At 42.1% G+C, this 18,316-nt stretch overlaps 1 protein-coding gene across 6 annotated transcripts in view; it reads right to left on the bottom strand.

The window, feature by feature from the left end:
* STK24 (serine/threonine kinase 24) overlaps positions 1–18,051 on the bottom strand; it is a 54,632-nt gene extending 36,581 nt beyond the window's left edge. For 4 of the 6 annotated variants that reach the window (XM_023764206.1, XM_023764203.1, XM_023764207.1 and 1 more), the window contains exons 1-2: positions 17,804–17,940; positions 16,209–16,458 (exon numbers count right to left, since the gene is read on the bottom strand). In XM_023764206.1, coding sequence (XP_023619974.1) covers positions 16,209–16,211 — 3 coding nt within the window. In that variant the 5' untranslated portion in view covers positions 16,212–16,458; positions 17,804–17,940. Of the gene's footprint in view, positions 1–11,182; positions 11,321–16,208; positions 16,459–17,803 lie in introns of all 6 variants that reach the window. The other 2 variants (XM_014466060.2, XM_023764205.1) reach the window with 2 other exon arrangements.
* Between the last annotated feature and the right edge of the window lie 265 nt (positions 18,052–18,316).

The raw sequence follows: 18,316 nt of genomic DNA on the forward strand, positions 1-18,316 counted from the left end.
CCAGAATCACACAGGTACTTTCTTGTAATTCTAAATTAAAATTTACTCAGAAAGAACACGAACTATGTGTAAGGAAAGTGATCAATACACCGCTTCTGTATAAAGATAGACAAACGAACAGACAGACGGCTAGAAGTTCAAATGATTTTGTCCTTGAATGAAACAGAATATTCTAGCAACTATCCTGACTCATGAGACTTTTCATGACATCACAACGTAATACTTACACCTGGAAAAGGTCCAGAAGGAGGTGGAGGTTCCTGCTAAGGAATGGACAGAACTCCCAGGAAGAGGGAGGGCATTATGGCAACCAGTGCTTTTCTATGTGCAGGGACCCAGTGCTGCCTGGGCACAAAGACGGTTATTTCTAGAGAAGAAAAAGGTGCTTTTGGAAACGAACTTTATGTGTGAGAGTCTCTGTACGGGTAACATTTTCTCATCTGACTTTCTAATACCACCTGCCCCCTCCCCCCACCCCCACAACTCTCAGGATTTGCTCAGCACAGCACAGCCTGGTCTGCAGTGTTTTCAGGCCTGAACTTGCCTTGGTATCTGTACTCCTTAACAACCAGTCAGCCTTGGTTTGGCAGAAACCTGAAAGGACAGGAAGAGAGGTCAACTCTCACTTTCTTGCAGGAGAACTGCTGTCCTCCCAGGCCATCTTCCATCCCCTCTGATCACCAGGGGCCACTCAGCTGTGACCCAGTGTTGGGTGGCGACATTCACTGAAGGAGGGGAGGGCTGAGTCCTCCACAGGACTAGGGACAGCCACATTCTCCTTCACAATGGGTGGCCCCAGAATTTCTAGTGTCTTCCTGCTGGTCAAGTAGGTGGAGTCCCCACCACCATTTTGCATCCATGCAATGCAGTGGCACCTCACAAATTACTAAATACCTTCATAGAGAGTATTTCATTTGATGCAATCATACTGTCTACTTAGGTAATCTCGTATACATATACATACATATTTATACTTTTTTTTTTTCAGAGAAAGTGAGAGGGAGAGATAGAAACATCAATGATGAGAGAGAATCACTGATCAGCTGCTTCCTGCATGCCCCCTACTGGGGATCGAGCCCACAACCCAGGCATGTGCCCTGACCAGGAATTGAACCGTGACCTTCTGTTCATGGGTCGAAACTTAACCACTGAACTACACCCAGCTGGACTTCTTAACATTTTACAAATTAAGATACCTAGTCAACGGGAAGAAAGGAGAGCAACTGGGACTCAAATTCAAATATTTTGACACTGAGTCAGAAACCTAAGCCAGAATCACAATAAAAAAATCATGACCTCTAAGCAATTTCTAAAGAATTCCAGTGAGGAAAATACATTCTAATGTAATTATTCTTAACATTTAACTGTTTCAGAAATCAAGGAACTCTAATCTGACTGCTAAAAAGTGCATCAATTTACAAAACGTATGTCTATAATTTGAGGGATTCACACACAACCCTCCATGCCCCGTTTAAGAATTATTGTCCTAATGTCCTTTAATAAATTGGAAAGAACACTGGGCATTCCCTATAAAACTCTTCTTGGGGCATAAGTCACAGGATTGTCTCTTCTGGTAAAGATGACCTTGTAATTGTGTGCTTACGTGTTCACGGATTTTAGTATTAAACTCTCCCCAATGGGTACAGATGTTCCTCTCTTCCATCAGCATAGATTTGACACAACACAGCAATAAATCTATTAATGGGGAGTTTCTGAGCTGAATGCTGGTAGACATTAAGATGAATAAAATCACTGCTTAAACTTACGGACGCTTACAAGGTTATCAGGGAAATACACTCACATATAATCTAAATCTGAGGGGAAAGAAGTAACAAAGAGAAGCATGAAAAAAGTGCCCTGGGAGGTAAAAGAACGCTTTTTCTTTCCTCCCTTGTATCTATCCTCATTAAAGAGGAAACATCAGTAAATGATTACAAACCACCAAATCGAGCAAGTTCTATGCCATAAATCTTGCTACGAAGTTAACAATATGCTCTTTCCGCAAAAGTGAAACATTTCAGTAATTACAACTTATCCTCTGATAGATGATCTCAATGGTCCTTATGCAACATGTCAGAAATATCTACTACAAAAACAATAAAACCAAAAGTGATTATTGAGGACTTAGCATTAATTCTTTGATAAAGACACAGCCCAAAGAGGTCAGATAAGACCAAGTCAGAGGGTGAGTGTGGTTAAAAAGAATAAAGACTTCATTGTGTTTTACAGATTTTTAAAGAGGTGCCTTTAATATTAACAATGTATGGAACTGGTAGATTCACCAAAAACAAATGATGTGTTTCAATGCACGGGTGGCAAATTCATATTTACACCATGACTGCCTTGTGTAGCGTTTGGTCTAAAGGCGAACAGCTTCCAAAGGGAGTTTTCAATATGCATGTCTGCTCAATGCTTGACTGTACTGAGGAAATGTTTCTGCTCCTTGAACCCTCTGCTTCTCTTCCAACGCTGTGGCCACTTTCTAATGTTTTATTTTCTGCACAGGTGTATTTACAGTGAACAGTTAGATACATGCACATGTTCTCAATTTATAATCAGACATGCAAATCCCAGGTGCCCAGGGTCCAGCACCTAGCAAACCATGGTCCGTCAGCAGTGGGCATGACGTGTTACTGACAGGCACGATTCAATAAAAGGGCTTGGCTCCCACAGTCCATTGTTCTTACTTTGAAGCAAATGACTATTTACCTAAAGACCTAAATGTCATGCTTGCTGCATAATCTACTGGACAGGAGAAAGTTCACTCATCTCACTAGGAACCAGTCTTCTCTTTAAATACATACCACGCAGCCACTCATTACATAACCTCGATAAGATTTGTGATGTCATATACTATACCATTTTTTAAAAATTTACTCAGAAATACAGAAGTTTTAGGGAAGGAAGGCCTTGGCATAATTAGCTCTCAGCTGTGTTTAGCTACTCCAAACAGAGGTTTAAGTATGCAGAACATGTATGATGAGACAAAGAGAACTAGAAATACAGTAAATACTTCTTTTAAACTACAGGTAACAGCCAGAAAATAGAGCTGGGTTTCTTTTTGAAGAAGTAAAATATTTAGCCTATTGAAATTTTAATTCATTCAACTTTTGAGGTAGAAAAACATACACTGGAGCTGCCAAATGTCTTCAGGGACTTTCAATTACACTGGGACAGTGTGTTCGGGAGAGAGAAGGAATCCACAGTCCCCATCCTCGGAAACATTTCAAAGCAGATCTTTTATATTATCGTTGGCACTGGGCCTACAATTTTTTTCCCATGATTGATTGCAAAATAAAATGTATTCCCTTATGATTTCAGAGTAAGATTTATTTGCAGATTTGTTTAGTCCACCCCCCAAAAAAGGAAGTGGTTCTGCTTTTATCCAGTCACCCTGGAGTCTGACACCATGGACTTCATGTATCTTTTCTATTTTTCCCAGTAACATAAGGACAGTTACTTGCATAGTAAAAATCACTGCCCGGGAAAGCAGATGTGCGTCTCCCTCTCCCAGAAGTTGCAGCTGGCTGAGGCCAAGGCGGAATGCAGCAGATGACTTCCAAATGGTGGAGGAAGCCTTGGAGGGAGGCTGCCACTGTGTGGGTGCATGTGGAAGAGGAGGGGAGTTCTGCTGTTCCAACCAAGAGCCCAGATGAGCACCCATTAGTGCAGGGAAATGACGACTCTGCCAGCGGAGGCACCGGAAGCACCTCACATCCTCTCTCAATCTGGCATCAACCAGTCTGAGCTGCAAACCTTGACTAGTGCTAGAGAACATTGTTAAGATCCTTAAGCCACAAGGATAAAGCGTTTGTTTACTGCTCAGAGAAAGGAAATTCTCATGGAGAAAAGAAGGCGCACCACCATGTCAGACGAAGGCATGAGGCTACTGAGCAAGGGAAAAGCTATCCTCCCACTGTTGCGGGACCAGTGACAGGCTGTTGCTGCCGGTTCTCTGTGCAACCAGAAACCCAGGACTAAAACAAGTCAGCATCTCTCAGCCGGGCTCTGCCCTGGGCCAGCATCGGTGGTCTCCTCTGGGTGCAGACCAACAATTTGGTCCTTCTTAAAGAATGCCTCCCCCTCCACAAAATAAAAAACCCAATTTGTAAACAGCTGGGAAATTACCACGCAAAGGAGGTTTCAAAGAGCTGTGCATGTGATCATGTTTATTAAAATGTACATAAATTCTTTCTTTTCAGAGACTCTACTTACTATATTCATGTCCTTAAAAAGAATCATAAACCCAAAACCCATTTTCTTTAGAGCAGAGTAGATTAATTGAAGACAATACATAGTGGAAATAGAAATAAGCATGGCAACTAGACAGTTATTTGGAAGTAGCCCTGAAATCAGAATAAGCCAAAAACCTAAGAAAACAACCCAAAGGAATCACACAACAGATGATAAAATGGACAAATCATCTCATTTCCTGGCACTCATTCCACTCTCCTTTCCAAGTTTTAATATACTTAGAGTCTAACAATCTTAGTCGAGCATTTCTAGAAGCAACAAGTATATTCCAGATTCCTCCCAACTCACCAGACAGATTCTGGCACAGGCCCAGGGAGCGAGCGAGCCCCACGTGAAAGCCTTCCTATCTGCCAGGCTGTTCCTCGCCATCTCCTCGGCCCACAGCCCTCTTCCTCCAAACAGCCAGGCTGCTTCCTGCCTTCGTTCTTGGGTCTTGGCTCAGAGCCATCTCCCGGGGAGACCACCCAGCCACTGCAGCCCCGTCCCCTACAGCACTTGCTGGGTCAGATCCCCCATGTGTTCTGTGTATTGGTTTGCAGTCTCCCACCTTGAGGACCATCAACAAAATTCTTTTTGTATTATTTCTTTTTCCCACACCTACCATACTAACTGTTTTATGTCCACTTATTTTACTTTCCATGCCACAAAGACAGCAAAGATGCCCCACAAATTAGAGGCTAAAACCTAATTTCTCAGTCTCATATTGTTCACTTCAAATTATGGGCCACGGTCTTTGAGTCACTGAATTAAGTGCTCCAGAGATACAGGTGGGGGTCCTACTGGCTAGCTCATGGAGGCAGCTCTACACACACACCCAGCAGGCCCCTGCTGGCCTTTGCCTCTAAACCCACGCAAACCCTACCTCCCGCCTTGCCTGGTGTGTGTCCTCCATTTGGAGGAAAGGCGAGAAGGAGGCTTTTCCTCCCATCCCTAGAGCTGAGGTGAGTGGATGACAAGATGTGTAGAAAAACTGGCACTGTGATGGGCCCAAAAACAGGTGCTGAACCTGGGTCACTCTGACTTCTCCTAAAGTCATCTCCACCCCTCAATTACACCAGCAAGAACAATCAAGGGAAACAAGCTGTGCAGAGGCTGAAAGGCCAGAGTGGCAGGTGGTGTGTCAGAGCCTGTAAGGACACAGAACCTGTGCCAACAACGTGGGAGAAGGTTTATCGCTCCCTTCCCGAACCGTCTCCCCACCTCTTCAAAGGTACAGTGGGGACCACCTGCTGCAGCCAACCTGCCTGAGTTCTCCTGCCTGGGGAGTCCCAGGAGCAACGTTAACAAAAAGGGGAGGGAAAGCAGGATGTGGGAGCCACTAAGGCAGTGGTTCTCAACCTTCCTAATGCCGCGACCCTTTAATGCAGTTCTTCACGTTGTGGTGACCCCCAATTTCATTGTTACAAATGGAACATAATTAAAGCATAGTGATTAATCACAAAAACAATATGTAATTATATATGTGTTTTCCGATGGTCTTAGGTGACCCCTGTGAAAGGGTCGTTCGACCCCCAAAGGGGTCGTGACCCACAGGTTGAGAACCGCTGCACTAAGGCATCCCACACAGCCGCTGGTAAAGAATGTTCTGGTAACTGTCTCCAGATTGCCTGCTTCCTAGAGACCACTGGTTAATTTCATGAGGGCCTTCCACATAGCTCCTCTGAAAACAGCTTCAAATAAAGGCCTTGTGTCCTGACAGGCTCACTCTTATAAAGCCCCACACATTTCTAAGGTGTCTCTGATGCACGGCCTAAGGAAGATGCTGTTATCACAGGAATTTAAACCAGGCCATTCATAAACACCACCAGGTCATCGCCTAGAGGTTCCAGTTCAGGAGTGGGACACGGCATGCGCGGTTTTGGCTTCCAAAGCCCCCATGTTCCTGTTTTCAGTTACTACCTCTGGATTAAATAAGCTCTTTCTAATCAATCCCTTGATTATGGGAACTTTTGATTTCCAGAGACCCAGCTCATCAGAGAATTCACTGCTTTGGGCATGTTGATTGTGAAGTTCCCACGGATACTCCAGGGGAGCTGGCTGGCAGATGCTTCCATAATCAGACCTGTGGCTCAGAGAGGGTCCAAGTCTGGAGCTAAGGCTTAGGAGCTCCAGCAACACTTAAAACCTCAGACTAGATGAGCAGGCAAAAAAAAAAAAAAGCAAGTAACAAAAACAGCCAACCACCAACAGTAACCAAGGTAAAGAACGGCAAACAGAGATACTAGGAATCCACTCGGAGAAAGGATGTCATGTTCCCCAGACCCGAGGGCCAGGGCCGTCACTGCCCTGCCCACTGCTGTTCTCTACACAGCCAACCAAGTAGCTTATTAACACTCAAATGCTTAAATAAAATGCACGAACCACACCCACCTGATGAAGAGAAACCTTAGAAATACCTTTAGAATGATTTCAAGAAAAATTGAGACAAAAGAATTTTAGGGTAACGTGGTATTAATCAGAAACCCCTCAATCCCTCAACAATTTCTGTTCATTAAAATTTTAACCTACAGTAGGTTTCAGCTCATGATTTTGTGTAACATTACTTTGTTTCCTGAGGAACGGGATGTGGCCAAATACTTCATACCTGGTTTTCTCTCAAATTCTACAGCATCACTCAGAAAACTATTCACTGAAAAATAACTATTTAAAACATTAACATGCTATTTCAGTAGTTGCCTTTTATTTATTGCTTCATAGTTTTTGTTAATTCATCCAGTTTTTAAAACACCAACATTTTAAGGAATGCTTGTCAAAGACAGCAAAACAGCAGGAGTCTGGCAAAATGCGAGTACTTATTACTAATTTGGCATCTCCACATCTACTAGGTTCTTAACCACATGATGTTTCCTAAGATTCATCTTCACAGGCATGTTGATCTGCCAGGGACTCAGTATCGAATGAAATTTACCACTAAAAAAGAGAGAGAGAAAGAGAACGGAAGATCCCACAAGAAAACACATTTAGGAAATGCGGCACATTTGCCTCCCTTAAGAGTCTCAATGCTCTGAGAATGCAGTAACAGAAACCTGCTAAACCAAACACATCCAAAATTTCATCAGGCAGCACCTACTATTATCTCCAAGAACGGGGCTCCTCCTAGGAACCCCTAGGGAGCTGCCCGTCAGCTAGGAGCTGTCCATGGGCTAGCTGGCATCTCACCAGTCAACCTGAGACCCTTTATTACCTCCTCTCCATCCATGGAGCCCAACTATGTGCCTATGATAATGAGATTCTGGTGGTGTTGTAATAACTTGGTTATTACTTAACAGGAAAGGAGGAAAGGGAAGGCTAAATAATATAGGCATGCCATTTATATAGCTTTGCTAAGTCTGTTCCCTGCTGATTGATGCGGAAGGGACTGGACAACAGATGCATACCCAGTAAAGTCTGCATGACATGGGAGGATGACTACCTGCCAGACATACCTGGGAACAAATTAGTGGCCAGGATGGATGTGGCCACTGCAATATTTAAACATCCAAACAAAGGAATCAATCTCTCTCTCTCTCTCTCTCTCCCTCTCTCTCTCTCTCTCTCTCTCTCTCTCCTCTCTCTTTCACACACACACACACACACACACACACTGTGCTTCCCTGCACCCACATGGCTCAGGGCCATGTGGGACTCCCACAATGGACCAATGGATTTTCATTAACTTGGAAGCTGAACTATACCGGCTGCAACATGGAACGGACGCTCTGGACACTGGCCTTGTTTCTAGCTCTGCTGGAACCCCAGCTGCACCTTTTCCAGGACTGGCTTAGAGGCAGGGGACTTTGGAATCTGAGGACTGTAACTTAAGGCAAATAAAGTCTTTTTCAACATCCCATCCTCCCATGGGGTCTTCTGAAAGTTCTTACTTCAGTAGTACCCCAAGAACCTCACTCCACGAGTGACGAGGAAGTTTGATTCAACATACAAAAGTTGGGAAGGCCTGACTTAATACACTGTGAGTGATATTAATAGTAAGTTTCATTATTCAAGACTCAAGAGAACAATGGGGGCTCACATTTTTTAAATTACACATCACACACCTCAAGGTCCTCAAGTGCCCACAACTTTTCTTATTATTTATGATGAATAAAACAGGCACATCCATGTCAGACTAGCCAACACACTGTCTTTCTAGAACAGTGATGGCGAACCTCTTGAACTCGGCGTGTCAGCATTTTGAAAAACCCTAACTTAACTCTGGTGCCGTGTCACATATAGAAATTTTTTGATATTTGCAACCATAGTAAAACAAAGACTTATATTTTTGATATTTATTTTATGTATTTAAATGCCATTTAACAAAGAAAAATCACCCAAAAAAATGAGTTCGCGTGTCATAGGTTCGCCATCACTGTTCTAGAACCAACCTGGTCATTCAAGTTACTGCTTAAACTTTGACATGAGAATACAAAAAAGGGAGGGAACCACAACAGAGGGTTTCAACAATATTTATAATCACATTATTCACACCTCGTATATGTGGTTTGAAACTCTTGAGCCTCTAATTAACCGAAGTGACTAAAAACAGTTTTCAGGAACTGAACTGGGGTTCACCTGCATAGCCTCTCAGGGAGACAATGAAGTGGTCTGCCAGGAGCAGAGCAACCCCAGGCAGAGCCCCACGAACCTGCACACTGCCGGCTCGTTTCCCGGGGGCGCAGGCTGTGCACAGACACTGCCAGGGAGAGGTTGGGGTGCCAGGAACAGCCGAGAGAGGTAGGTAGGGAACTGGGACAGCAAAGAGGCTGACATCACCGGTGACAAACTTTCAGGGGAAGACTTTTTCAAGTGAAATTCCCTTTCTTAAAATGTAGGAACAGAAAACCATGCTATCTGAATAATAAACTAGGAAAACTGGGTGTACGTGTGCAGAATAGCCTGCTGTGATCACATTCAGTTCACACTCAAGTTACCCGACACTGAACTGCACTCACCTACAGCCCTGTCTAGGGTGGGACAGCACACAAGCCATCACCTAAAGGACAGTCTGATACAGCCCACAGTTTCAATTTGGCTTTCCTTTCTCTCTCCTTCAGTTCAGTATCTTTACTAAGAAATTTCCCTGATCTCTCTCTCTCTCTCTCAAATCTCTCCCATCTCCGTGCCCTCTGTCCCAGGGAAATCTTACCCAGGCTTCTCCCAGAGTCTCCAACACTAATCGAGGTTATTTTCTTTAAGCTGCTGTCTCGGCTCTCCACTCCTAAGTCAGTGCTGGAGAAACTCCAAGAAACAGATCCAAGAGGCCACACACTCATCTTACTCTGCCCTCACCTGACCTCCTCTCCTGTTCTCCAAACTGTTTTTCTCAGAATGGCACAAGTGCACCCTAGTTAAATGTGCTCTATGGGCTCCAATCCTAAGCCAAGCTGCCAGGTAAGAGATCCCAACTGACCAAACAAGAGATCCCAATTTTTAAAAACAAGTTAAAGATGGACACAATTCTAAACACTTGCGGTGCATTCAGTATAGCTTAAGGGACCCAATAATTATTTGCTCCAAGAAGAAAACAGAAAGTCAGAGACCAAGAACATGCCACTCTAGCTGACAGCTACTCCAATGGACCAGTTCTAAGCTCCCGATTATAAAATGGGAGACACTTGATTAAAACCAGAAAAAGTAATATCAAAGTTGGTACATTATTAAACCAATATGTGAAGCTAGAATTTAAATTCACTTAATAACCTTGAGTTCCTAACCTCCTGCGATTACTTTGAAGTTCATTGTGTACATGGCTGCCTTTCATTAAAGCTGCTGCCTCCTGTTCACAGGGCCCATAAAGGAAAGAGCAAGGGATCACACAGGGTTTAATGCACCTCTTAGAAAGCGAGCGCATAGTGAGAGGCCTGAGAAGTCAAGGAGCATGCAGGAACCAGGAGACAATCTTCTTAATACATTCTACACTAGCCAGAGACTTGCAGGAGCACAGCCACTAAGTGTGCCAATGAGGTTAGAAAGGAGATCCTGACAAGTCATAAAGATTCTCTTAATGAGTTAGAATAAAGACCCCAAAAAAGGGCTAGCAAGTCCTGCAACACCCACTCTCCCCGTCAGTGTTGAAAAGTATATGTGACCTCTATTCAAGTTAGAAGGATCATACTTGGGTTAAAATCAATTTTGGCAGCCATACTTAAACTCCCAGTTTTACATTAAAACAGTAAAAGTGTAATAAGTTCGCTCCCAGAAGATTTTCCCAAGGACATAAGTTAAAAGTTCTCCTCTTTTCAGCGACAATAGTTAAAAGTTCTCCTCTTTTCGTAACTGCAGCAAAAACAAAACAACAAAAATATGCTAGGAAGCACACTAATTTATTCTGATAAATCTATCCTTTAGAATATAGCAGGAGGAAGCTGAATTTCTGCCAACAACAGTCAAGCTTGTCCAGGGCTGCAATCCACTTTCTAGAGACACGTATGATTCTGGTCCTCTGTGCCTGGCCTGGATCAAGATTTGGAGCAATACCTTCTAACAAGTTCAGAGCTTGGTCTCTAAAATTTGTACACATTAGCACCAGACTCAGGCGAGGGTACACATCATAGCAGTTAACAGCAACTCCATCAATAGTTATTTCCTAATACAAGTGAGAAGGGGGAACAGACTCTTTGCAACTTGCACCCAAATGGCACCAGTGGCCAGAATTAAGCCCAATGTGCAATGGTAGACAGACACAGAGCCATATAGGATGTCCATGAGTTCAAGATACCATCTCAACCAGGAGAAAGCTGCCACAGAAGCCTTTCACTCCACTCATTTCTAAGTCCCAGGGAAGAAAGAATATTTGTTACCTGAGGTACCAGAACCCTAGCTGTGGCTGGAAGCAGGAGAAAAAAGCCTCGAGTTCTCTGACCACACGTGCACAAGGTGTGGATGGAGGCAGGGCTCAGGACTGATGAGGAAGGTGCATGTCTGCCTGGGCGACACTGACAGAGCAGCTTACCTCCACGGAAGTCTGTCGATGTCAGGGTCATGTGCCCACTGTCCATCGGGCTGCCATCCCTTTGAGGAGAGGGATACATTGAAGGGAACCAAAGGATCTTCTAAAGGCAAGTTCTTACTGCAAGCTGGTCAAAGGTCCCTGCAATCAAAGAAATCATTGTGGTTTTGCATTTGGCATATGTATGCCCCCTTTCTTCTAGGGACAAGTCTGAAAGATTTCTGACTGGATCTTAACTTTCAAAAAGAAAAGTACCCAGAATCCACCTAGGTATAAAAGAGACAAGAGAAAGACAAGAAGTCTCATGCTACACCTCAGGACAGAAAGCGAGTATAAAAGCATTTCCTTCCCAAAGAAGAGACATAAGTCAATTGTTACTTTTAAAGAATCAGTGTCTTCTATCACACATTTCAGCACAAGTCAACTCATCACACCAGTTTAAAATATGTGCCCCCAAATGACTGCAAAACCCATGTGCCACCCTATACCAGCCTTGACTAGAAGCAAGAGAAAAGGCTTGAATGTAAATGAAAAATACAGGTAATTAACTTCTGTAGACGTTGGTCTAGAATCAACCTTGCCATTGACTGATCTCCACTGACAATGGCAGGGAAAAGTCACTAGGGCCAATCGAAGCATATAATGAATCACAATGTCAATCTTATACTACGTCAACCAAAAATCATCAAAATTCAGGAAACTAAGTTAAGTACCTTATCCAGTGTAAAAAGGCACCTCACCCAGTGTGATACTTAACAGTAAATAGCCAAAACAGCGATCCTTCCCCACTAACTGCAGAGTTAGCCAACTATTTGTATATATTCTATTGCATATCATCTCACAATTTCCTTTTTAAAAAATCCTCTTTCCTTCAGGCACAGAAATGTCTGAAGATATTTGATCCTTGCCACCTCAGTAATGCAAATAATACATCAGAATACCTTTTACAGTTATTTGTGCATCACCCATAGAAAGGAAAACATTCTACTCATAAAGAGCTTTATGAGGGAAAATGCCTCTGTCCTAAAGGTTTCGTTCAATTAACCTTTTAGATATCCAATAGAGCAGTGGTTCTCAACCTTCCTAATGCGCGACTCTTTAATACAGTTCCTCATATTGTGGTGACCCCCAATTTCATTGTTACAAATGGAACATAATTAAAGCATAGTGATTAATCACAAAAACAATATGTAATTTTATGTGTGTTTTCCGATGGTCTTAGGCGACCCCTGTGAAAGGGTCGTTTGACCCCCAAAGGGGTCGCGACCCACAGGTTGAGAACCGCTGCAATAGAGGAAAAGTTCCCAACAAAGTAACTTAGTTCTTTTAAGATGAATCAGAATAACAGGGACAAAAGGACTCCCAAACAGACCAAAAACCTTTAGGTCTGGTAGGTTCCCAAAAGGGAAATGTCTAAATCCCTTCCTCCACTCTTGAAATGATCAGGAACTAACTCCACATGATTCAGTCCTTCAGGGCCCAACAGGTCTCAACTGTCAGACAAAAAAGCAATGTTACCACAAAGAACCTACCCTAGGATATTAAGGGTGAAGAATAAACAAACACAGCTGTCATTAAAAACTCATTTCTGCAGAAAACAAGTGTGTTAATAAGTCCCTGGACCGGCTACTCTGCCAGACTGTTTTATGGGCCACTACAGAACCATGCACAGGCAAAGAGCAAGGAATGACTCACAGACAAAGAAATGGGATTCTTGGCAGACACTGGGTGTGAGCAAAGGAGCTTGAGGGACAAGGCCACCCTGCATGGGCTGATGTGACAACCAGCTCTGACAGCTGAAGCAGCTCTCCATTTCCAATTTCCCGGCAACATAGGAAAGATTTTTGTTTTTAATAGATTGGCTTCTGGATCCATGTCAAAGTGGGCCATAGTTATTGGAATAAATCCAAATCCATTCACTTAAGACATAGAGCTACAGAGGTGAACATAATCTATGTATTGAAGATTAAGTAAAACCATTTATACATGCTAGGCAAGAATTACCTGTTAAACTACCCAAGAAATAAGGAGGCAGTAAATAAAAATTCAACTCTAGGACAGTATGTCCTTTTGAAGATGATATTTAACAGCCTAGGATTCAAGGCAAGTGTGAAATGGTGATCCTGGGCTAAGAGCCCGCAGACCCGCTGTTTGGCTGAAATGCTCAAGCTTCCCAGTGGACTCCCACTGGCCATACCCACAGGGGAGCTCACATGTGAGCAGACGCCAGACTTCCCAATGGTGGTGGCATAGAGTAGATGGTCAAAAAATGGGCACATCAAGGGCAGGACCCACCAGAACCCCTTCTCAGAGGCGTAGTTGGTTGATCCACCACCTCCCCATTTCTCTCTTCCAGGACTTTGTGACTCTAGGGAAGCTCTTGTGACCCTTCCAGCTCCAGAGGTAAATTCTGTTTGGTGGGAACCAATGAGATAGCCCCATCCCCACGGCCAGGGGCTGACTGTGACTCAGTTCTGTTGAATGAAATACAAGGAAAGTGGTCTGGGGAGGCTTCTGAGCAAGGTTTCTGGTACTTGAACAAGCAAATGCTTCCAGGAAAAAGTGACCCTTTACCTGCCCAAAGGTAAAGCCTATAAAGAAAGAAGGAAGTTGTCCTAAGACACATCAAAACTTGTGGTACAAAAGAGCAGCGCAGTGGGGATGAAGGGTGAAATAATCAAATGGATCAAAATAGACAAGGGTCTTACATAGATCAATGATGACGGTGCCACAAATCAAAAAATATCAAAACAAGCTTAACTCTCCTTGTTTAATTTAATGAAATAAAAAAGGCCATTTTATTAACTAGGCAGCTAGCCCAAAGCTCAGAGGCTATAGTGGGAAGATCTCTGCTTTAGCACTATGAATGACATATCAAGTTTAAAAATGAAAAAAAAAAATGGCAAGCTATTAGCATCTTTCTTGCTTTTTCATTCATTAATACTACTCTAATGACGAGTCAAAAGAATGTAACTTTAAAAAACTATGCCAGAGTACATACATCTCTAACATACACAACATAATCCTTTACCAGAAAGGACTTTGCTTTCTAAAACTCATCAAGGGACTTTTTCATATCACTTTTCTAGTGAATCCAAGGGGTAAAACTACCCTAAAAATTTTTAGGAACTGAAGAAAATTTTACTCCAAGTCAGGGATCTGAATCCACTAGTAAACAGTCACTCACTCCATGGCCATGTCTCCTTAATATTCATACTACAACAAAGATGACTACTTACCTATTGTTTTTAATCTCTTTTCCTAGACTAGATGATTGAAACCAAAACATCATTATGCAAACTTTTAATACTAACCCAGTAATAAAGAAACCATTTTCTGCTAACTTCCTCTTTGGCCAATCTTGCTCTATAAAAATGTAAAGCCCCTTAACACTAAGTGAAATTCTAAGGCCCTCTCTCCCATCACTACTTAAAAAAACTAAGAATATTACCTCTGACAACATTACGGGTGTTTTTTTTAAAGGGCAACCAACCATATAAACCACAATTCTTTTCAACTTTGTATCAAAGATCCATTTGTCTCACATATCAATTTAATTTTCACCTTACTTGACAGGAGTACACTAATTTAAACTTCATCAGCCTACCTAGAGGATGGAAAACAGCCTCTGGGTCATCACTGAGGGTCCTCCTCTGGGCCAAGGAAATGAATGAAATTCTGTTCACAAGACTGGGCAGATACAATCACAGGTCTGGATTCCCGCCCTGCCCAACTTATGATAGTATGGTTTAACAAGAGCAGTTCATTATGTTTTTAGTCAAATGAGACAGAATCATCTTTTAAGAAATTGTGATACTATTCCTGGCTTTCTGGAGGCAGTTATTTTCTAAAACAATCTGCCTAGTAAAATATACTAGACACTGTAGACAAAATTATCAAAACTTCTTATCCTACGTGGAGAGTCAACATAGTAGGTGGCTTTGGAAAGGAATGGCTAGCCGAGCACCAAGCCCATTTCCTCTTCCATGAAGCACACAATTAGATGACATTTTCCAGCCTCGCCTGAGTTAGGTGTGGTCCTGTGACTGAGTTCTGGCCAGGACAATGTGAGCAGAAAGAAATAATGTGCTCTATGTCTAAGCCTAGGAACATGAAAACTTCCCACAGGAGCCTCCATTGTTTTGCCCCCATGAGACTCAAAGCAGGCAAGCCCACAAATGGAAGGAGGGAGCAACAAGGTAGAAGGAACTTGGATTCCTCAATCACTGTTTGGAGCAGCGGTCGCCAACCTTTTGGACCTCACGGACCACCAGTGGTCCACAGACCACCGGTTGGTGACTGCTGGTTTGGAGGAAAACTGCCCACAAACTAGGGCTACCAGTGAGTAAGAAATAAGCATCTATCATATTTGAGCCAGTATATATTTAGCAGGTTATTCTAGCAGCTGACATTATGTTGATTAAATAAATTCACTGGGCATCTCTAGATCAAGGTTAGGTTGACTTAAAATGCATGTTCTAAAATTAGTGACTCAGGCAATTATAGGCCTTACCAGGAAGAATCTCTAAGTATATGCAGTCTAGGTAACACCATGTTTGGCTACAATAAAGCAACTTATTCCCAAATGCAGTAAAAATTCTGCTGAGCAACTGAGGTTGAAGAAAATACTTTTGAACCACTTGATCCTTAATTCCATAGTTAAATATTAGATGGTATAAAACCACCAGAAAGTTGTGAGGATCTTCCACACTTCCTTTGCCGGAGGTACCATAATTCATATTAAAACACATTAGAATAGCCAAACCGGTTTGGCTCAGTGGATAGAGCGTCGGCCTGCGGACTGAAAGGTCCCAGGTTCGATTCCGGTCAAGGGCATGTACCTTGGTTGCGGGCACATCCCCAGTGGGAGGTGTGCAGGAGGCAGCTGGTCGATGTTTCTCTCTCATCGATGTTTCTAACTCTCTATCCCTCTCCCTTCCTCTCTGTAAAAAATCAATAAAATATGTTTAAGAAAAAAAAAAAAAAAAAACACATTAGAATACCACATGAAGCCCAACACTCAATTTACCATGAAACTATTGTTGAAGTCATTTCACAAAGGACAGTAAGTTACAGTAGAGAGTTCAAGTTGGGGTTTTTTTAGATGTTTGCTTTTTCTCAATAGAAATTCAACATCAAGAAACCTTTGCTTTCCCGTATGGAAGTCACATGTGTTCCCTTTTTGCCCTGTCAAGTCCCAAAGTGAATGCACCTCCACAGCAACATCCACTGTTATTCGCACACTTCCTCCTCCTTGCTTTGACTTCAGTTGGTACCTCCTTTATTGCAAGGTAATTTCAGAGATGAGGTATGAATAAAATCAATCAATCAAGGAAAGTAACACTTATTAAGTAGCTACTACATGTCAGGTACTTTCATGCAATTCCATTTCATCTTTGCAACAATGAGGTATATCCCATTATTTCCCATTTTACAAATGAGGAAACAGGGAAGTTATTTAAAATAAAAAACTTGCTCAAGGCCACACACCCAGACAAGCAAGATTCATGTCGATGACATCTGACTCCAAAACGTATCTTTTCCATTTCAAAATGGTGCACTTAACCTATGACATATTGCCAGCCTTTAGGATATGAAAAAAAAATAGCATTACCACTCAATTTGACTTGCTTTTTTACATATTCATTTTAGTGAGTCAATGGTTCTCAAAATGTTCACTCTTCCACTTATACCTTATTTCACATTTCCACAAAATGAAAGCCTGCACTATCCCTTTGACAAGAGAGTAAGTTGCAAACGGCAACATAGAGAATTTAGAGGATAAAGCTAGGACAGGAGGAGGCCTAGTCTTCCATTATCGGGATGTATTGCTGCCTCCCTCTGAAGTATTCTTTCTACCCATTAAGTTTTAGTTTCCACAAGAATTATTTCATAATTTTTTTTCACCAGTTCTTAAGATTTCCAAAACTCCATTTTGAAAGATACTACATTTCTAAGTTCAGTAAAACAAGCATATGTCAAAGAACCTGGAACACACGAATAGTCTTGAACTTTCTTAGTGGTATGAAATGATTTTTACCCTGCAACATCTAAAGTGGTTCCATGCAAGACTGAAAAGAACACTTAAAGAACTGGTGAAGATCAAGGACATTGTGCCGTGTTGTATTATAATTTCTATTTTATTTAAGTATTTACTTACCTAGAATGCTTAAAAGTCAAATGTAGATAAACTGCTCACTAAGCAACATTATCAATTCTTTAAAACAGCGTTAAATCAAACCACATTTGATAACCAAAATATCAAAAGACTAATATTCTTAGGTTGGCATGAGTTATCATAAACCATGCTAAAATTAGGTGTTTAGCGGTCATCATTATAATAACTTAGTAAGAAATGCATTTTGATGACAAAGTCCTCTTGGAAATACTGTTTTGTTGGAAAGGCAATTTCAATATCAAACCCTTCTACCAAAAATACATTTCCATAGTGACATTTAAGATGATAAAACTATCAAAGCCCAGTTCTTTTGATTGCAAAGGTCGAAACGTTTCTCCTTCCTCTGGAAACCCGCTGTGCTATTTATTGAAGTCCTTCACACACACTGCTCCGTCTCAGGCAAGTGCTGCATCATGGAAAATCGCGTTTTTATTTTTAAGCCTTACCTTCAGATAGGATCCATAATATTTGGTTACGTATGGACTATCACACTGACTCAGCACTGTGATTTCCTGTTGAATGTCCTCTATCTCATCTTCAGCTTCTTCCAGATCAATGATTTTTATGGCAACCACTTTCTGAGTCCGATTGTCAATGCCTTTGAACACCTCACCAAAAGAGCCCTTTCCAATTTTCTCCAGCTTTGTAAAAAGCTCTTCTGGATCTGCTTTTAGGTTCTGTAGGAAAAAGAAAGGGAAACATCAGTGACTCACAGCGCTGGGACTGCTTTCTCCTTGTACCTATTTATAACACTCAGACCATAGTCTTTCAAGGACTGACCCATCTTCCTCATTTAAGGACCAGGCTGGTTGTGACCACAATTCTTCACATTTAGGACTTAAAGATCTGCAAGTCTCCCTATGTGTGTGCATTAAACTAGAAACAGAGCAAGTGTGTAAACAAATAAATATGCAGATGAGAAAAGCTGGGAACGGCTCCAGCACTTGTATAGTTAAAGT

Source organism: Myotis lucifugus, unplaced genomic scaffold (genome assembly GCF_000147115.1).
Source record: "Myotis lucifugus unplaced genomic scaffold, Myoluc2.0 scaffold_320, whole genome shotgun sequence".
Lineage (NCBI taxonomy): Eukaryota > Metazoa > Chordata > Mammalia > Chiroptera > Vespertilionidae > Myotis > Myotis lucifugus.